This window comes from Erithacus rubecula (assembly GCF_903797595.1).
Source record: "Erithacus rubecula genome assembly, chromosome: 2".
Taxonomy (NCBI): Eukaryota; Metazoa; Chordata; class Aves; order Passeriformes; family Muscicapidae; genus Erithacus; species Erithacus rubecula.
Window position 1 is genome coordinate 80,733,004 of NC_136685.1, and position 22,052 is coordinate 80,755,055.

The 22,052-nt window shown below is 33.6% G+C and overlaps 1 protein-coding gene across 1 annotated transcript in view; it reads left to right on the forward strand.

Moving 5' to 3' along the window:
* Positions 1 to 22,052, forward strand: part of DNAH8 (dynein axonemal heavy chain 8) — a 111,263-nt gene that overhangs the window by 56,980 nt on the left and 32,231 nt on the right. The window contains exons 48-68 of the mRNA XM_079298932.1: positions 69 to 203; positions 851 to 1,012; positions 1,827 to 2,073; positions 3,365 to 3,606; positions 3,690 to 3,830; positions 7,072 to 7,306; positions 8,228 to 8,370; positions 8,914 to 9,048; positions 10,124 to 10,246; positions 11,215 to 11,428; positions 11,978 to 12,087; positions 12,703 to 12,866; positions 14,060 to 14,252; positions 14,678 to 14,800; positions 16,406 to 16,536; positions 16,821 to 16,974; positions 17,411 to 17,575; positions 18,179 to 18,405; positions 18,783 to 18,901; positions 20,341 to 20,444; positions 21,247 to 21,423. Coding sequence (XP_079155058.1) covers positions 69 to 203; positions 851 to 1,012; positions 1,827 to 2,073; positions 3,365 to 3,606; positions 3,690 to 3,830; positions 7,072 to 7,306; positions 8,228 to 8,370; positions 8,914 to 9,048; positions 10,124 to 10,246; positions 11,215 to 11,428; positions 11,978 to 12,087; positions 12,703 to 12,866; positions 14,060 to 14,252; positions 14,678 to 14,800; positions 16,406 to 16,536; positions 16,821 to 16,974; positions 17,411 to 17,575; positions 18,179 to 18,405; positions 18,783 to 18,901; positions 20,341 to 20,444; positions 21,247 to 21,423 — 3,444 coding nt within the window. The remainder of the gene's footprint in view (positions 1 to 68; positions 204 to 850; positions 1,013 to 1,826; positions 2,074 to 3,364; positions 3,607 to 3,689; positions 3,831 to 7,071; positions 7,307 to 8,227; positions 8,371 to 8,913; positions 9,049 to 10,123; positions 10,247 to 11,214; positions 11,429 to 11,977; positions 12,088 to 12,702; positions 12,867 to 14,059; positions 14,253 to 14,677; positions 14,801 to 16,405; positions 16,537 to 16,820; positions 16,975 to 17,410; positions 17,576 to 18,178; positions 18,406 to 18,782; positions 18,902 to 20,340; positions 20,445 to 21,246; positions 21,424 to 22,052) is intronic.

The following is a 22,052-nucleotide window of genomic DNA, read 5'->3' on the forward strand; positions in this document are numbered from 1 at the left end:
TTTGATATATTGATGAAATAAAGGTAGAGCACTAGTTACTGATATGTAAACCTTCTTCCACCCTCTAGGTCCATTATGACTTCGGTCTGAGGAATATCCTTTCAGTACTGAGGACCCTTGGAGCTCAAAAGAGAGCCAGACCAACTGAAGGCGAATTAAGTATTGTCATGAGAGGGTTAAGAGATATGAATCTTTCTAAGCTGGTAAGAATCTAATCTAATATTTTAGCACCATGTAGAGGCAAGCCTAAAAGATATTTAATGAGTTTTGTATGAGATCAGAAAAATCTCAAACATTCTTTTCTTTAAAAATTGAAACATGATAACCTTCATGTTATCATTAAACAGCATAGAGAGTTTATTAGACTTGTAAAGAGCATTCATTATGTAAGTTTCAAGTAGATTAATAGTGGTTTACCTCTGTATGTGACTTTCAGTGTCCTGACTTATGTACAGACTGACCATTGTACCATAAGTAAAATGAATAATGAGTGTCCACTAAATCAGACTTTTAAAGATTTCTTTCCAGATAGGATGTTTTTTCCAATATATGCTGCAAGTGGTTTACAAATCAATTTTATTAATAGACTCCAGTGTCTACTCAGTGGAAAATTTCTTTCTATTCTGAATTTCTCTTTTGCATGGCTTGTGGGTGACATTTTCAGAATGCTTTTTTGTAGCAAGTTCTCCTGTAAGCTGCCTGTAAGCATCTGTAGCTAGAAAGTAGGTTATTACTGCTTATTCTTTTGTAACAGAGGCTAATTTTGATTTGGAAATGTTCTTTGGATAGCCATCCTTTAAACATTTAATTAACATTTACAAATAACATTAATTAACATTTTCTGTTTCAGATAGATGAAGATGAGCCTTTGTTTCTCAGCCTTATCAATGATCTCTTCCCGGGGTTGCAGCTGGATAGCAGTACCTATGATGAGCTCCAGGCTGCAGTAGCTCATCAGGTTGAAGAGGCAGGATTGGTTAATCATCCACCATGGAATCTTAAGCTTGTTCAGGTAAAAATTTGTTTTTCTAAAATGTTCTTCATAATCAGGAGTCAGAGCAATGCGTTAGTGGCTAGACCACTGTGCTACCCAAGAACCTGCACATGGAATATGGGAAACTGAAGGTTGTGTGTCCACCATACTAAGGAAGACCAATGCAAGGGACTTGCACTGTGGTGCCTGTAGATTTTCATCCTGGACTGGTACAAGCCTTTGTCCAGATTGCAGAGGAAGAGCTGTCTATGCTTCATCTTACAAGGTTTTGGCACCCAGGAGAACTACCACTGCTTCATGCCATTCAGTTCATCCATACTTGTGTAGGCAGACTGACACTTCCACAGCAAATCTGATGCTAATATGAAAAGACAAATAGAAAATTAAGTATGAACTCTCCTGAAACTAAACCCATACACAGTTCTGCAGAAAGTGCAGCCCCTATGTTTGTCTCATATACTCAAGTATTTCAGCACTGTAGTAATTAATCATACTTCTGTAGCATTAATGTTCTGCTACTGTTAATGTTTTCTTTTGAATAATACAGAAAACCCCCCTTCAAATCTCATAAAACTATTTTCAATCACTTTAAAAAGTTTAGGTAAGATTTAGTTCTGTGAACCATTTATAGTAAACTTGTTTAGTTCTAAAAAATTAGGAGCTGAAGATATGTACTCTTCCACAAAACACTAAAATTCAGCAGATGCATGCTAAGTTCAGTCCTGAGCATATAAATTGTAAGTCTAATATATCTTAATTACTACTAAGTGCAAGCAAAAAAATCTTTCTAAAGCATGTCATGTATTTACTTTTACTTTGATTTTGTTAATAGTTGTATGAAACTAACCTAGTGCGCCATGGGTTGATGACATTGGGACCTAGTGGATCTGGGAAGACAATGGTGATCACTGTATTGATGAAAGCTCTCACGGAATGTGGCCACCCCCATAAGGAAATGCGCATGAACCCCAAGGCTATTACTGCTCCTCAAATGTTTGGGAAGCTAGATGCTGCAACCAATGACTGGACAGATGGAATCTTCTCTACTCTGTGGAGGAAAACACTGAAAACCAAAAAGGGTGTGTAAATACTTTTCAGTTGGTGTCATAAAAATGTATCTTGAATGATTTATTGAAAAAAAGCATATTCACAAATGCTCCTCTTGAGGAAAACTACAGAGAACATATGAGATAGGATTACACCTCTTAAGAAAGGACACCGGCTTAAAGATTTATTATTTCAGTAGTATATCTACATTTTAAAGAATTATCATTTTCTTTCCACTTCTGTTCTACAGCGTAGATGTGTTACTTGGAAGCTGATAAATCATAAATTAGACTAACTTGTTCTAATGGCCCTATATAATAATGTTACTCTCTTGGTTTTGCATACATTGATTGCCCATATTTATATTTCAATATTTTAAGAATGGCATACTGAAATTCTTTTTCAGTGTTTCACTTGTATCTGAACAAAAATAAATATATTGAAGAAAGGGAATTCTTCTAGGGAGCTTTCCTAGAAGGATATTAATTTTAAAAGACAGTCAAATTTCTTACACTGGAAATGCATAAGTATTCTCTATTAGAAAATTTCTGTATTCCAAATGAAGCTAGAATTCCAAAATTTAATTGCCAAAATGTACGTATTTACATCTATGTTTATGTTTCAAAGCATAAGAAAAATAACCAGATTTTAAGATGGGTTTCATTAACTTGAGAAGGACCTGTGAACATTCAATATCACTTAGTTGCTCAAAGAACCCTTATTTTAGCAACAACTTCCCAACCTCCCTGTGCTGCTGGAGTAGGGTTGGGGCAGGAGGAGGAAAAAGGAAGAGTTAATTAGGTTGTGAAGAAAGAGATTGAATCTGGAGAAAGAAAACCAAGTGGGGTAAAGGTGTTCTAGGTATTTTTCTTTGCTTCTCATCATCCATATCTATGTTAATTTGCAATAAAATAATGTTTTCCAAGTGGAATCTCTTTTGCCTATGAAAGCTATCAAATGATCTCCTGGTCTTTATCTCAACCCACAAACATTTTCATTGTGTTCTCCCTCTGTCCTGTTGAGGGAGGGTAGAGAGGGAGAGAGAGTAGCACAGTTTCTATTTGGTAGCTAGCCTAGGTAACAAATATCTAACAAAATAAAGGTATATATGTGCCCTCATTTGCTACCAATTGTTTAAAAAACATTTCCTTAACTAAGTATGGAATTTATTCAGTAATAAGCATCCACATAGATGATGGAAATGACAATAAATAAAATAAATTTTGTTATGATTTTTTAGTTCCAAACCATCTTTTGTACATATATTTTCTTGTTTTCTCAGCAATGTGATATGAACTATCTCTCTTTTGATTATTTTTCCAGGTGAAAATGTGTTTCTGGTTTTAGATGGTCCTGTAGACGCCATCTGGATTGAGAACTTAAATTCAGTTTTGGATGATAACAAGACCCTCACTCTTGCAAATGGAGATCGAATCCCAATGTCCCCTTCATGTAAACTGTTATTTGAGGTCCACAACATTGAGAATGCCTCTCCAGCAACAGTTTCTCGAATGGGTATGGTCTTCATCAGTTCTTCTGTCCTCAGCTGGAGACCAATATTGCAGGTAAGATAATTATTGCTGGCTGCTCCTAATTAGACCTTGCTGTACATTTTCTGCAGAACATTATTGTGGATGTTCTTTTTCAGGCATGGCTGAAAAAACGTACTGCTCAAGAAGCTGAACTTTTGCAAAGTTTGTATGACAGAATCTTTGAACCAGCATATACATATATGAAGCTAAACCTTAACCCTAAAATGGAGCTTCTGGAATGTAACTACATTATGCAGGTAAAACAGATACTGCATGAGTCTGTATGAATTGACTGATAATAGTTAAAGTGAAGAAATAGCAAGGACAACATTTGATAGCCATCAAATTTAATTTGAAAATATTATCTCCTGAGAAAGAAAAGCTCAAAATCAATATTTGTTTCTTGGGCAATATAAGAGGAATTGTAAATATATGGAGAAGAAATTTTTCTTCTCTGTCTTACTTCATACCTAGGCTAGTCTTCTAATGACTGGAATTTGCAGGCTTCAATAAATTTCCAGAAGTGTACGTTTAATTAGCTAGTGGATTCATTTTTGTTCTTTTAATACCAAAAATTGTAGTAAAGGTCTTTATATCTGTACTGGCAGTGTCAGCAGAGAGAAAGAAGACTAGATCTATTTATCTTTTTATCTTTGGATGTAATAGGTGTAATTCTGTCCATCAGTTCTTTCAAGATCAATGCAGTAATTTCCTCTCCTATCAGCTGGAATTCTTCCTTGAGTGGAGTCCAAATTATATCAGTGATTTATTATTAATATAAATATGTGTCTGGCAGACTTTGCAAGACTTTTAGTCCTGTACTGCATATCTCCTGTTGATTGGTTTATGAGTCTGTTGTCATCTGCAGATTCTAAGTTTCCAGACTTTCCATTTGTCCATGTAATCTCTCTTTTATTTTGACACACTCATAAAAAATTCAGTGGTGCCCTTGAAGAAGAGTCTAGACAAGGTAAGTCTTTGGATAGCACTCCAGTTTAATTTTAAACTACTGAATTTGCACCCAATATCTTTTTGCTGTTCATTAGAGAGTTAGTTTCAGATTTTCTAGATTGTGAAGTATTTTACTGCAAACTAACAGCCACAGTAAATGCTGGAGAGCTTAACTGTGCAGTATCAAATGCAAATAGAGTATCTTTAGAATTAAAGTTCCCAGGCAGACACAATTGAACTAACCACTTTATGATGTGCACAACATTTTTGAGAGAGGTATTATTTTTCTTCTACATTTCTTATCTGTGAAACCTCTAACTGAACTGGAAGATTTTTCGTGTGATCAAGTTTCTGTTCTTTTTGATTAGTGTTTGTTAGGAAGTGCCTGCAGGTCAGTGGTCTATTCTTGCTGCTTTATCAGGGAAATATTTCCCTGATTTAAGCTGTATTGAATGTTTCTTTGTGTTAATCTCTAGTAAGTTTCTGTCACATTGGTGACAAAGTAAATAACTCTTAGCAGGCTTCTGTTCTTGTGTTATCAAAGAGCCAGTGACACCAGAGACTTTTACCCTCCTTACCTTAAAATTCCAGCTTTGCCACAAATGGTCTCTGTGCAGAAGCCCTGTACCTTATCAGCCTTCTGGTTTGTTGGGTCTTATGTCTCTTTAGCAATGGTAGGATTCAGGACATGCTGCTTAGTTCATGTTTAGCTCATGCATTTTCAAAAAACACAACCAAACCAAAGCAGTTGTATTTGGCAGACTTGTACTTGAGTTCCAAAGCTCAGTTTTGGATGTTCACCCAAAGATGCACATCTACCTGTTTATGTAATGCCATTTGTTAAATTTGTTAACAATTTAAGTTGCCTATTCATACAACAATTTTATAACGGTTTCATATAAATGTGATCTCATCTTTGCTTTCCTCCTCATAATTTCCACTGACTTTCTACCCTTTATGCCTCCTCTGGCCCACTCCTTAGGTAGACAAATATCATTTACCTTAGGAGATTCAATACCAATTTTTTGTTTAGGGTTATCCTGCCTTACAAGCCTGTTGGAAAAGTCAGTAAACTTGTAGGAGATCTGATTGATATAGTCTGCATGAAGGATCAAAGGTGTTTTGACATATTTTTTTTTTATCAGGGATTTACATGGATGATAATTAGTCACAGCAGGAGTTTAATTTCTAAATAAATAATATTGGAAGATAGGAAATGTGTGACTGGATCATCAGTTCTCATGAAAGACAGAAATTATCACTGATTCTGAGGCACCTTTGCTGGGATCAGTGCTGATAAAACTGTTCGTAAACAATTTGGAAAAGTTTTTGGTGAAGAAATTTATTGATGATATTAGATTATTCAGGGTATTGAGGACAAAACAACTAACCATGAAGAACTGTAGACAGACTTTATGAGACTGAATAAATAGGTAATAAAATGGCAAATGAAATTCAGTGAAGATAAGCATGAAGGAGTTCACACAGGAAGAAAACAAACTGTTCAATGCCATGAATAGCAGACCTATGGGACATCTTGCCAAAGGCTGTAATAGACAATAAAAGTTTATGCAGGCGCAAGACCAGTCTTGCTATTTTCAGGGTGGAAAAAACCACATGGGATTATAAAAGCAGAAGAAGTGTGTCTTGTTCAGAAAGTCACAAGCTGAAGAGGGTTCCAACAGGCAGTACTACCCCAGCACTACCACACCCAGGAGAGATTGTTCTCTTTTACTCTTTTCCACTTCTGGCCACTATTGCAAAAGAGATGCTGGGCAAGCATTAGAAGTATTTGTTACTGTATTACTTCCCTCTCCAAATATGTGATGCAAAACACAATAAGGAGTACTAACTCCAAGAGCAGACTGAAAATCTCTTTCACTGTTAAAAATATGCCTTTTGAAACAATATGCTGCACACTGCCTTTTATAGAAAGGGAGTATAAATGGGTTTACCTAAGACAGTCAAACATCCAAATTCATAAGCAACATCTCAAAATTGTAGATAAGAAGTTACTGTTTTTCTAGAATGTGGACTCTAGTTCCTTAGAAACAGAAGGAAGCAATCACATAACAGAATAATTTAATATCTTTTTTAAACAAAAAAATACAAGTTAATATGATAGATACATAAATTGTACCATAATTGAGATAAATACATCTGACAGATGCTGAAAATTCTTCCATGCTTAAAAGAGGAAATAAATGGCTAGGCTTCACCTATTCTTGGTGTTCTAAATATTATAAAATTCCTTATAAAGCTTTGTTACCCTAGTTCACAAATGGCATTTATTTTGGAGGCATAATTTAAAAGGGTAACTGATGATTAAAACACCTAAGTGCTTTTGAAAATTTTATTCAATTCTATATAACTATTTTTAATGCATTTTATTGGGTTTGTTGTTCTGAATTTTATCTTTGGTGTTTTTTGTAATCTGTATTGATTTAAATTTTGAATATTTATAAATAATTCATGTGCATACATGTATAGGTAAATAAAAAGTCATTATGTAATATTTTCTAAATGCATATTTTAAACTATTTTCAGTCCATTAATCTTCTGGAGGGCTTGATTCCATTGAAGGAAGAACGTGGATCAGCTACACAGCGTCTGCATAGATTGTTCAACTTTGCAATAATGTGGAGTTTAGGTGCCCTTCTGGAGCTGGACAGTAGAGATAAACTTGAAGCCTTCATTAGAGCTCATGATAATAAATTAGACTTGCCAAAAATCCCTCGTGACAGCAATCAAACGATGTATGAGTTTTATGTAAATGATCGTGGTAAGAAAAAGAACCAATATTGTTTTTTAAAATGTCATTTTAAAACTCTGTTACTGCTTTAGTCCTTATTACACAGTCCTATGAGTTGAGGATTTCTGACAGTGTAGTGCCAGCACATTTGTGGATGTGAGAAGTCAGAAACAAGACATAGAGTGCTTATTGCTAACATTTTATTTTTTTTTTTTTTAATTTCCTTCTTACAAACTACTTTTCTATTAATTTAGCCAGCCTGCAATTTGTAGATAATTTGTGCATAGGCTGGTTCAGTCTAGCTTAATATTATTTTATGTTTAATTTTCTTACAGCTGGTAGTTTTTGTTAAAGGAATAAAAGCTGATTTTAATTTTGCTTAGTACTTATTACTCACATCTAATAAGTGGTCATAAATCTGAAATGTTATAGAATTATAAGAATAATGAGATATTTTGATTCTTAATATTTTGAATAGTGTGCTGTTTTCTAGAACAATATTTTTAACTAGCACACACAACCGTTGTCCCAAAAAACTTACTGTAATGACAGGGTGTGTTCTTTTCTGAAGAAATTCGTTTCTCTCATATCCAGATTATTTTTTTCTTGCCAGCAACATTTAGTGTACACATTTGCAATCATATTGTCATGTTTTGTAATTTTTCACTAGCAGTGTGAGAATTAGTTTCTAGGTAAGCATTCTTTGGGGTTTTTATTTAGATAAGTATTTATAAATTTAATAAGTATGTCAACATTTAGTAGGATTGTAGTCTAATTACAAGTCATGGCTAAGAACGTCCTTTGTTAGGTGCACTTTAGATGGATTTAATAAAATTTATCCCTTTTTATACTTTGTAGTATTCTACCTATAGTATCTATTTTTTAAATTATTGTATTGAACATGATCAGAATATTATTAAATTTTCCACTACTTTTTTTTGGTCATTTCAGGTGCCTGGGAGCACTGGAGTAATAGAGTTCAAGAATATATTTATCCAACAGATCATGTCCCAGACTATGCATCTATTCTGGTTCCAAATGTTGACAATACCAGAACTCAGTTTTTGATAGATACAATTGCAAAACAAAAGAAGGTAAGTGCAGGATTACATATTTTAGTATATACTTACCATATAAAATAAATAGAAAACTACTTAAAAAGTAACTGGATGTTACAATCATTCATCTTGTCATCATTGACTCTAATCATTGCATCCCAGGTGATTCATTATATTTTCTTTTTCTTTTTCTTAACATGGATCCTCTGTAATTACTTTTGTGCATGAACAAACTTTTAAAATATAAAGGAAGGCATTTACAGAAAACCTTCTTAGGGTCATCCACTAAAAGAAACTGTTGCAGCAAAAACTGGAAGAAGATTGGCAACTGGAAGAAAATCCTCTAGCACGTTTTTGTTTCTTCCTTTCCCATTTAACTCTGCAAAGAAATTTCTTGGAGAATCTATGTGGGATGAAAAACAAATATGGTCTCAGTGCACATGGAGATAAGAAAAACCTATCAAAAATGTAGCATTTGAAAACAGACACAGAAACTATTCTTTCCTCAAAAATAGCTCTGTTATGCATATACAAATATAAGTTTTGATATTACTTATATGGTTTAAATATCTGTTACAGGCTGTTTTGCTCATAGGAGAGCAGGGGACTGCGAAGACAGTCATGATTAAGGGATATATGAAGAGATATGACCCAGAAGAGCATTTGTTCAAAAGTTTAAACTTTTCATCTGCCACAGAACCATTTATGTTTCAGGTAAAAATATAGATTATAACAATCTTGCATACCATTTCCTTGCTAAGTGTATAAAGGGTACTTAATTTCAGTGATAAGTGATAAATTCTAAAGGATCATTTTTGTCTATGCTATTGCAACATTTTAGAAAGTTATATAATTTTTTTTTTTTGTAGATCAGAGTTAAATATAGCGACTCCCATAGAGATGCATCTATTCATGATTGCTGTGTGTTTTTTTATTATGGAATTCTAAGAATCGAATTTTTGCTAAAGACTTTTGATTTTCTTTTTAGATTTTTTGTTATACTTTGGTTTTTTTCTGATTTTTCAGAGTTAATTTTAATTTTTGTTAAATAAAAAACATATTTAAAGCTCTCTTTTCCCCCTTAATCACATATTCTTTGTAGGTATCTTAAAATACTCATCAATATCCTATTGTAAAAAACAATGGGCAAAAGATGTCTCTGTTTTCTGTTTCAAAAATACTATTAATACTTCTAGCTTTATGACAGCACATGCTGCATTACTCATATAGGGTGACATTTGTGCTTTTATAAAGAAAACATTATTTGTCTAAGGAAAACATCTGGTACCATCTTGTAAGGTATTTTTTTTCTGTCATTGTTAATGTGTCTGAAAATATTGTAGAACTTGAAGAAACATTTCTGTTATATATCAGTCTTACCTGTCTATTGCATCCTTTTTCTTGACACCAAAATATTAAAATTTTGCATTACATCCCTCACAAGACACCTGGGAAATCATAGCTAAAGGAATCTAAGTTGCCTCCATGTGCTCTGCAGTTGTATTGCAAAAATTAAACAAATAATACCATTTAGGGAAATGATAATGCTGATAATGAAACAGCAATTTCTAAATTTGGAAATTTTTTTAAAACCTCTGATAGCCAGAGGTGGGTTGCAGGACAGGACTTGGATTCCTTGGGATCTGGATTCCTTAATATTAGAATTAAAAATGAAACTGCTCACAAAAAAGAGGGAATCATTGATGGAGTGCTGTAGCAGGTTTTTCAAAAGTGCATTTTAAATGTTGTTACTTTAGATATAAAATGAGAGCTGTTTTTACCTTTTTAGAGAACAATAGAGAGTTATGTGGACAAACGTGTTGGAAGTACTTATGGACCTCCTGGGGGCAGAAAGATGACTATTTTTATTGATGATATCAATATGCCATTTATCAATGAATGGGGAGATCAGGTAAACTCTTTTAATATTTACTACCTCTCCTCAAATTGCTGTGCTTTTTATATATATACCCATTAGAATCAGTGGACTTCTTAAATATTTTAATTAATTGTTAATTATTGGAAATGCTTTATAATTTTGGGACACTGACACACACAAAAAGAGAGCAAATTAGATTTTCTGATGAGACATGTAATAAAATGATGCCATATTTTACATAGTCTCCACTCCTTATTTTTTAAGACTAAACAAAAATCAGCACCCTGCCAAAGCAGCATATTATCAAGATTGACATTAACATGAGAGCACCATAAAATAAATTTCTGCCAAGAGAAAGGCCAGTACCTTGGAGAGAGAAAGGATATGAAAAACTCAAGGCCTCCACTAGGTCCTGGATTATGTCCCCAAGACATGGCTGAAATATTTTTGATGGGACAATAGTTTGTGATTGGTGACATGCCTCATATGATGTTGGTTTTGGTGGGGCATGTGAGCATATACAGAAGGCTTGCTGAATGTCATTGGAGCACTTGCTATGGGGCAAACTCTGGAGCTGTAGAGTGGAATGGAGAGTGAATAACCTTTTCAAAAGAAGCATTAAAGAATCAGTTGTTTTGCCTCAAAGGATGCCCAAGAGTGACCTGAAAAACATAGATGGAACATCTGTAGCTGAATTTTCAGCAACAAAATAAGGAACAAAACAATTTTTCCCCCAGTTAATTTCTTTAATTTTGTTAGTTCAAAAGAATACAAACACATTTTCTTGATATTATATGGCAGTAGAGCTCTGAAACAGTTTTCCTGCCATTTAAAATCACATAAGCCAAGATCTTCCATACAACTAAGGAAGTTTAATCTGGTTTTAGATTAAGGTAACAATATCTCTCTGTGTATTAGTAGAATTACAAAAATAAGTTCTATGATCATGGTGTATCTTCTTGCAAAAATTCTGATTTGTACAACTTAACATAAATTTACAGATAACAAATGAAATAGTCCGTCAGATGATGGAAATGAGAGGAATGTACAGCTTGGATAAACCTGGAGACTTCCTTACAATTGTGGATGTGCAAGTAATAGCAGCAATGATCCATCCTGGAGGCGGCCGTAACGATATTCCCCAGCGTTTAAAAAGACAGTTCAGTGTGTTCAACTGCACGTTGCCATCCAACGCATCCATCGACAAGATTTTTGGTACTTTTTTTCTCTTGTTGTAGTACAATTTATTTCCCTTCATAATGGACTTAAAATTTATAAAAGTATGCTTTCTTTCTCTCTTTAGTCATGTAAATTCAGAGTTCTTCCAGTAAAACAACTGAAGCTGTGGTACAGCAAAAACAGTGCTGTGGAAGAGAAATGAAACCCTTTAAATGCTTGTCTTTCTAATTTTGGACATACAAATATTAAGAAAGTAATGGCATTTCTTAAAAGACTATGAGCACTGCTAATTCTGTGTAGGTTAATATCCCACCTCTCATCTGTCTGAAATGCACTCTGTTGCTAAATTTCTCAATTCTGGTAATACTGGCAATACAAGACATGGCAGAAGCCCAGCACTTACTGCCTGATGTTTCTATACCAATTCAGAAAAGCCATAGACAACAGAGAAATACAATTTCACCTACAGCTTTTAAATTATGTTTTACCAAATAGTGTTTTAAATAAGCACCTATTTGTCTTGGTCATGACCTACCTTATTATATCATACAACCTGAGACTGTTTATTGCATCTTGTATTTGCAGGTATAATTGCTTCTGGATACTTTCATCCCTGTAGAGAATTCAACTCTGAAGTATGTGAAATGGTGGAAAAATTGGTCTCAACAGGAAGAATATTGTGGCAGCGGACAAAGGTATAGATTCAAGGAAAGTTTTATCTCTGAATAGAGTGACTATTAGTTTAGTTTAGGCAAATATTCCCTAATATCAACTCTAAAAAAATCCAAACAAAAAACCAAACCACCCCACCCCCTCAAAAAAAAAAAAAAAAAAAGAAAAGACATGAAAAGAAAAAAAAAAATTAAAAAACAGATGGTGGGCTACAATGCTTTCAAGATGAAATATGGAAAATATCAGGTTTTGGTATGCAAGACAGATGAATGGAAACATCAGTCCATTCACTCCTACAAGTTAATTCATGCTACCCAAAATTTAATCTCCATATAGCTAAGGAACAGGGAGTGAAATTTTTTACAAATCATAATTTTTAATTTAAAAAGCCAGACCAACACATGAAAAAATTACATGTTGTAAGTAGTGATGTTCTACATTTAATGATAAATCCTGCTTTCAAACAATTAGATATTCTTGGTGTCTTCTTTAAAGAGTTTTCCCACAGTATTATGTGTGAAAATTAGTATTTTTAAATTTGCATGTTTTGTGTTATTAAAGATGAAATTATAAATTTTATTATTATCAATTCTTTCTAGGTGTTACTGATTTTGAATATTAACAATGTTTTTCTTTAGGCAAAGATGTTACCTACACCATCTAAATTCCACTATATCTTCAACCTTCGAGACCTTTCTAGAATTTGGCAAGGAATGTTAGCTATAAAGGCAGAAGAATGCACAAGCAGCACTGTTATCCTAAGACTTTTTAAACATGAATGTACCAGAGTAATTGCTGACAGGTATTATAACTACAGCATTTTATATTTAGTAGGTTGATATGTTCATATATGCTTTTAATTTGTTGTGGTAAATTTAAAAATGCATGGAAGGTATGTATTAGTGCAGATATTAGAAAGAGGGAGAGAGTGTGGTCATGGATTCCCTGTTTCCATGCTGCTCTTAAGTTTCCTAGTGGTTAATATTATAATGTCATTTTTAAAGACCTCTAACAATAGTGATATAATGCACATCTAGGTTGTGTCTCTACCAGTTTTTCAGTTTAACTTATTTGAAAACTCACAGCACTGGGCTTCTTCATGCTTGTTCTACTTTCCTCTCAGTTGTATAACTGATAAGAAAAATAAGTAAATATATGGAAATTTTTTTTTTTGTACTTCAACATTCACAGTTTGAATTAACTTTTTCTGTGGATGAGATGGTTCTTGTCTTTTACATTTACACCTAAGTAATTTTATCTTTTATTCCTAAGTAAAATTATGTTTTACAGTAACTCCTAAGTAGCATTCTTCATTGCTTCACTGATAAACATAAGCAGAGTTGTCGAAGGTCTGATCAGTATTGAAATCAGTATTAAAAACCAGATTTAATCTGTTAAGGGAAGCAGATAAAGTTGTTTGTGCAATGAAATGTAGTCATTATAATATGTATCCAGAATTTAATTATTCTCCTCAACCCCAATGTATATTCCTCTCTGCTAATTATGGATTTTTGTGTAATAGGTGTTGAGAATGGAATCAAGTGGTAGTGGCATATCCTACCTTCCTTTTACTATTCCTTGTCTAAGTGCAGTTTCATAGGCAGTGTTATGATACTGTAAATTATCTGTTCTCCTGCAGGCTGAAAGGTGATAAGGCTCACTTAGCCATGGTTATTTGGGAAAGCATTCACCATTTTTCATCCTTTTTTATCTGAAAAATTACATGGTCTGTCATTGTCTCATTCTTGATGAAAGCTGAAAAATCAAATTATTTTGTTTTATATTTCATGTCACTGACTATAGTATGGAAGCACTTGTTTGAATGTTGCCTCATCCATTTCTGTGACCACTGTATAATATGTATTGTCTAATTGTTTTCTTTAAAATATTTAAGGGTGTTATTGTTTTAGTTTTTTTCTTACTATTTAGTTACCTGTTTTCTCTCTATATAACTAGAAATATTTTTTTAAATTTGTACTAATTTATGGTTTTTAGGTTTAATACACCTGAAGATACAGACTGGTTTGAAAAAACTATTGATAAAACAATTGAGGAATATGTGGAGGCAGATTTAAGCGAAGTTCTCCACACTGAACCATATTTTGTAGATTTTTTACGGGATGAGCCTGAACCAACTGGTGATGAACCAGAAGATGTTGAGCTTCAAGCACCAAAAGTTTATGAGGAGGTATTTCATTTTATGCATCAAATACTAGGCACCAACGTTTTCCTGTAATTATTATGTGTTATATTGCTGAACTCATACAATACAGGAAGTTTTGTTGAATATCTACCATATTTCTTGTGAAAATATATCTAGATTTTCCTTGTTAACATGCAATAAATCATTTTAGTGATGTTAGATTTAATAATGGCATATAAATATGGTCTATTTTTTCCTATTCTCCTTGCTTCTGTTTTTCTTCCACCATTAGCAGAAAAAAACTCTGCTTGAACACAACTACAATGATTATGGTGAATTAGCAAGATAATATCATTGCACGTGGCCAACACATAAAACTGAAGTTTGTGTAAAAACATCAGGGGAGTTTTGAATTTCTGAAGGGTCCTTCTAGTGTGTTATGGACTTTTTTGTTTTGTATTTTTTTCCAGATTCCAAGCTATGAATTCCTTTGTAACAAATTGCGGGCATATCAGTCACAATACAATGAAAGTATTAGAGGGTCGTTTCTTGATCTGGTGTTTTTCAAGGATGCAATGACACATCTTATTAAGGTTTGGTATTGCTACTTTTTTATTTGTTTAACTGTTGTAACAGTGTTCTTTGTTTGGACAAACTATTCTTAGAAGGCACATTGCAAAAAGCTATTCATACCCTCAAACTGCTTTGCCATCTTTGCATGGTCATTGTCAAGAACTAGGAAAGAGCTACAGTCATTTTACCTGTTTGAATGTTTTATAATAAATTCCCCATTTAAATATCTGTTTAAACTACTATGTATTCAGATAGATGAATATTTTCCTCAATGGGAAAGGTGAGACCATAAATAAAGACATTTATATTGTCTATATAAAATTTATTTAATTATTTAGAATTCAGAGAACATGTATCTTTACCTCAGAGGGGATAAAAACAATCTGAGATAGGATCTGATTGGATGAGAGACGTGAAAGAAAATTTAAACTAGAGCTAAATAGAATTAGTGTGTGTGGTAGAGTTTAGGGTATGTGTAGGTCTCAACTAACAATCATTTGTTCTCCTACTCAGAAGAAAAGAATTAATCTGAAATCAAAATCAGATTCATGGGGATGAAATAAAGGCAAAGTATGGGATTTCTGTTCCAGGTTTAGGAAATACTCTCAGGAATTGCATTGTTTGGATGATCTGATTTACTGAAAGACACACAGAAATTGCAGTGAAACAAAAACAGAGGTTTTGCTCTTCTCTAGTTGATGTCAAATTAAATAAATGTTTGTTTGCTTTGCATTTAAACAGAAGTAAATAAATTTCTTTTTAAATATGGTTCACATGATGCTAGGTGAATTTCAGGAGACCTTGAAAGTCTCTGACATTCTGTTTTTATTGGCAAGTTTTGGCCAGAATATCCTTGATATTCAATTAGTGACAGCAGGGCACCTTTCTACCTAAAGTAACAATAAATCTAGTCACTCACATAATTTCATTTTTAGACTTCTTTAATAGAGTTATCTGGATAGGCTCAGAGGAAAATGTGCAGTAAACTAAAATTTTATAAAATATGAAAATGAATATATTTCAAAGACTTGATTTAGATGCCAATCTTTTGTGTTTGTGCATAATTTACATGTGGACCAAAATAAAATGTAGAGTCTTAAAAGTAATAATGCACTAATGTATCATAAATCCAAAGATGTGTCAATTTGTAATTCAGCTTTTGTATCTGGAGACTTGGTAAGGAAACTATCACAAAAGAAATGTTGAAATTAGATAGACTAGAAGATAACATTAAAGCATAGTTTAATCATGATCAAGTCTTTAAGACTACCAAAATTAGGAATGTATTATGTTTGTTCTTCTAGCTGAAGCTTTTTTATTGATATTTTAAAACACATTCAGGATGATGTCTTCAAAATAAATTTGAGCTCAAAATGTCCCCTTTCATGTATATAAATCCTATGTGAAATTGATTATAACCATCCTATATTCTAATATGCAGCTCTTTCTTAGCCACACAAAATTCCTAAAGGAATTCTTTTGAGGAAAAATTTTCTGCATGTATCCTTTTAATAATTTTTGCCTTGTATTGTACTAAATTAAGCATAAAACATAATAGATTTTAAATTTTACTAACTAATATTTAAATTCCTTACTGATATTTTTCTTTATTATTTCCTCTGTAGGTTTCCCGAATTATTCGGACAGCATATGGAAATGCTTTACTTGTTGGAGTTGGTGGTTCTGGAAAACAGAGTCTTTCAAAGTTAGCTTCCTTCATTGCTGGCTATAAAATATTTCAGATCACTTTAACCAGGTAACAAATGCAAGGAATATATAAATCACATTTATGGTATTGCTTTGTCTTTACTCGTAGACAGAGTCTTCTCCTTTTTTTCTTTTACTTTATTTTTGTCACAATTGGAAAAGTATGGAAAACAATACACTCTAATCTGGTTTGTATACAGCAATGGATTTATTTTGACTTGAATGTGTGGTTACAAAGTATGTTTGCAATGTCATTTGTAAAATACTTTAATTAAAAAGAGCAGTATTCTGAGTTTTTTTGAATTAACAAGTAATATTCCTTATCTCTCCTAGATCCTATAATATAACCAATCTGTCAGAAGATTTAAAAGTATTATATAGAACAGCAGGACAGGAAGGACAAGGTATCACCTTTATTTTCACTGATAATGACATAAAAGAAGAGTCATTTTTGGAATATGTAAATAATCTACTGTCTTCAGGAGAGGTAAGAGTCTCAGCCTGACAGGCAGTGTGCCCTAGAGGCAGAGTAATGTAGAATTTGTTCTCACTGCTTTATTTATTTTGATAACACATTGTAAAATCAATAACGATTAAAATATTTCAACTTTCAAAATAAGGAGTGTTCTGGATATGTAATTTCTTTATTTCAGTGTAGGCCAGGAGAATACAAAAGGAGCTGTAGTTGGTATTTCAGTAGCCTTTTATTAAATGATGATGCAATTGCTAGTCAAGTTCTACACTCTTCTGCAGTTAGACTTTTTAGTTTCCACTGGACTTACATAAGTCTAAACCAGTGGCTTTTAGTCTAAACTGTGTGTGTGCAAAGAGAGATAAAGATGTAAACAGGCAAATATTTATAAATTCTATAATAATGACATCCATGCAATTAATTATCTTTTTTTTTTTTATTTTATAAAAAGATTTCCAATTTATTTGCTCGGGATGAATTGGATGAAATCACCCAGTCATTAATATCTGTGATGAAAAAAGAGCTGCCTCGGCATCCTCCTACCTTTGACAATCTTTATGAGTACTTCCTAAGTCGGGCAAAGAAGAATTTGCACGTTGTCCTCTGCTTTTCTCCAGTAAGTTTTTTCTACATACCTGTTTTCCTTTCTTCCATTAGAAAACTTGCCTATGTGGTGTAAGAGAATTATTCGAGTTTCATATTTTTAAGGGAGTTCAAGATGCACAAAACAGATTACTGAAATTTAGTTGTAGTTGCTGAGAAAATAAAAGGAATAGTGCAGCTGTGAGAACTTAATAGCAAAATACTTAAAAATTAAACAATTTCTTATAAGTTGAAATGTTCTTATTTTTTTTTCCTCTCACATATTCTTTCCTAATACACGTCAGTAAATGTATTTTTGTGAAATTATGGCTTTTAACAGGAAAACAGTTTTATTGGTAATTAAACAGCATTTTATGGGTAATTCAAATATATTATTTGACACTTCAAAATATTAAAACATATATTTTTAATATAAGAACATCTTTCTTCAAATTTTATGAATGTTGAATATCAGAAATTTCACAAAACTCCATTTGAGGAGAAAAAAAGTCATGTTGTTCTAAGCAGAAAATGATCAATTAGAAAGTAGACTACTTAACTGTTTATACTCATTAAAGACTGTCATTGACCTTTGCTGAAGAATCATGTTGCTAACAAAGAGTGATTCTCTCTTCAGGTTGGGGAGAAGTTCCGTGCACGTTCTCTGAAGTTTCCTGGTCTGATATCAGGGTGCACCATGGATTGGTTCAGTCGATGGCCCAGGGAAGCTCTTGTTGCCGTGTCCAACTATTTTCTTTCAGAATTTAATATGGTCTGCGCTCCAACAGTTAAAACAGAAATAGTACAAACCATGGGTGTCTTTCATGATATAGTTTCAGAAAGCTGTGAGAATTATTTCCAAAGGTAATATTTTCTACGAATGCAATAATTAATCTCAAAAATGTTGCTACTGACAGTGTTTTTTGAACTTGTGTTATATGTATCAGTAAACATATTTTAAGGCTAATAAAAATAAATCTGATATAGCATTATATCTTCAGACCGTGAAAAAGAACTGCTACTATGTTCCTTCATTCCCATTATTCAACAGTCTTTAATATTGTCTATGTGGATATAAACAATGTATCTAAAAGTATAAGAGATTGCATCATGAAGAAATCTGATTTTGAATGAACAAAGACTTGAGTTATATAATTTTCTCTTTTTTTGGAAGTGATCAAATAGCTGTATATATCAAAAATATGTGTGAAGTTGATGTTGCCAATTACACTTTGGTTTAGGTATCGAAGACGAGCTTACGTGACACCAAAGTCCTACCTCTCTTTCATCAATGGCTACAAGGAGGTTTACACTGAGAAGTTACACAGTATCAATGAACAGGCTGAACGTATGCAAACTGGTAAGCAAATACATTCCATGTATTTAAATATTAGATTTCTTTCTCAGAGATCACTTGTAGGGGATCACAGTCCAAAAGTGGTATGAGGATCTTTACCAGACACTCCACCAGTCACAACTTCACTATGATTCTCTTCTAAAAATACCTCAAAGAATCTACCAGCCTAACCATTCAGCTCAGCATTGTATTAAACTTTAACATTTGCAAATCAGAATTTGCAATAGAAAGTAGAACCTGAAAATGGACAGAGGTAGCATCTGGTTTTACTGGTGTAGAGAGAGATAATTCTAAACATTATTAACTTGCTTCTGGATTTGTCTATGGAAATTCTCACTATGAAATCTCACCACTGGGTTGAAGGCACAGGGTTGGTGGTGTAAGTAGGTAATATTGAGGGTTTCTTCCAATCTAGATGATACTCTGGTTCTATAGAATGGCAGTAACCTAATCCAAGGGCAGCTGTGTCAGAACAAGAGCTATGTTGGGAAAGAAATGCTTTTCTGTTTGAAATGTGGTAGCAGAAAATTGGAAAGCCATCACAGAGAAACACAGCACATCAAATGTGTAGCTGCAAGGGTGTGCTGACTCAAATGCTTATGGAGAGAAGGCAATAAAGGGAATTGCTTCCAGAGAACTTGTAGGATTTGAAGATTCAGTGATGAGAAAGAAAGAGGCTGGAGAAGCTTCAGCATGCAATGAGGAACTCAGGAATGGCCAAATAATCTGTTCTCAAGTCTATGAGCAATAACGAAGAGAAAAAAAGGAACCCATGAGTGGATGGGAAAGACTGAATAAATAACAACCATGCAGGAGCAAGCACATCTCTTTCTGGATGCTCTCAGGCACGTGGTGGGATTCTTAGGGTGTCCTGTGCAGAGCCAGGAGTTGGACTAGATCATCCTAATAGGTTCCTTCCAACTCAGCCTATTCTGTGATTCCATGGTTCTCTGAAAGGCTGGGTGGCCTCTATGGTGGTTTCTATAGCACACAGATGAGCTGTGATGGGACTGGCCCTCAGCACATAGCTGCCTTTTCACCCTCTCTGTCACCAGGGACAAGAGAGGGTAAACTCAATAGGCAGGAGCTGGAGGTCATAATTTTGCAGTGATCTTTTTGTCCACTTTTGACTCCACCTCTTCCCTGTCTTTTCTAGAAGGGACTCTCTATCAGGTTTATCTAAGGCGGTCATGGATCCTTAGGTAATTTCTTCATGTAATGACACAATGAAGCATCATTCAGAAATTCTGATTGTCTAGTGACTTTATGATACAACATATACTTGAAATAACTTACTTTGTTGTTTTCTTATGAAGAATTAAGCTTATTTATCATTATCATAACACAAGGTACAACATATGAGAGATCTGGACCTAAACTGTGTAATGTAACTAGGGAAAAAATGGTTTCTATAATTCTGAGTTTTATCTTTTGCTTAATAGGTCTGTCCAAGCTGATGGAAGCCAGTGAATCTGTTGCTAAACTCTCAAAGGACTTGGCTATTAAGGAGAAGGAGCTGGCTGTGACATCTATTAAGGCAGATAAAGTAAGTGAGTGTTAAATGCCGCAAGAGTATACAGCAGGTAAAATGCTATTGCAGAATTTTATCATAATTTGTGAAAATTTGCCTCATTTAAAATGAGGTTTTACTTTCTCTATAGCATGTTGATTCAGCATTTGCTTCTGAAAGTGATGCACTTTTAGACTGCAACAGAGGTCGAGTGCTCTCCTTGTTCTTCTCATACTTTTTACCCTCTCAGAAAAGCATCAGACCTCATTGTTTCTTGCTTTTTTGAACTTGGGCTTAGTTGACATTATTAAATGTGGCTTTAAGTGCACTTACTAGCAGAGAAAAAGTTGATATGATAATGGGCATTTTCTATTTCAAAATTCCTTTAAAAAGGAATTTATCACAGTCCAGTTTCAAATTTTGTCTTTAACAAGATGTCTGTGTGTTCATGAGATTGGTGGTCTGGTAGAAATCTGGCTTCCAAAATGACTCTCTGGAATGGTATGCCAGTACACACACTCTGTTTTCTGAAAGATGCCATAATGCTCTGATGGTGCACATTTAATATGCACTGGAGAGCAAATTTTGGCTGGTGATGGCTAAGGGACTGCCTGTATTCTTTGAGGCTTTTAATCTCATAAGAGAGGAATATGTGACTGAAAGGGATGAAGTCAAGCTTCTCACTTTTAATTTTTTTAATACTTATATAATATCATATATAGTTAGATGTAATTGGGGTAAGATTTATACATTTAATATACTGTTTTATCTTGTGTCTCACAATCATTTGTTCCAACATTTTGATTTATAGATTTTATGTGTTTATTATCAATTCCAGGTACTAGAAGAAGTCAAAGAAAGTGCTGAAGCTGCAACTAAAATAAAACTTGAAGTCCAGGGTGTGAAAGATAAAGCACAAAAGATCGTGGATGCAATTGATATAGAAAAACAGGAAGCAGAGAGAAAACTGGAGGCAGCTAAACCAGCACTAGAAGAAGCAGAAGAAGCTCTGAAAGTGAATAAATTTCATTTTTTATTAGTATAGTATTATTTGCATCACCTGTGAGAGGCCAGACCCACCAAGATACAGTTGTCTCTTGGTATTGCCTGCAGCTACCATCTCCTCACTGTTGCTGGCCATGTCTCTCATTAATACTTAAGGAACACATATTTTACCTTAAAGACATAGAGACTATTTTATTGTGGTTTTTTTCTTCCATCCCTATACTCAATCATTATGAAAGTGCAGATCTTTCCAAAAGTTACAGATGCCTTTGGAATATCTGTTATTCTGAATTCAAGAAAATACTTCTTGGCTAACAGAATGTTTTTAATTCAAACTTAAGTAGTTGCACCTGTCTTTTAAGGCAAACAAAAATCCATCTCTTTCTCCACCAAAAGTCCTAATGCTTTTAATTTTAAGAAAAACAGGAAACAAAGGGGATTCAAGGCAATCAGAATCAGGATTCAGATATTTGGAGACATTACTGTGCCACATGATTTAAATATTCTGCTCTGAACATTTAAAGAGTAAAACCCTCTGAAACCAGAAATCAATGACAGCCTTTCATTCCAGTTATCAGAATTTATGTGACAGAAGTTCTTGAGTAGATAAAAGCCAAAAAAAAAAAAAGGGGCATTATT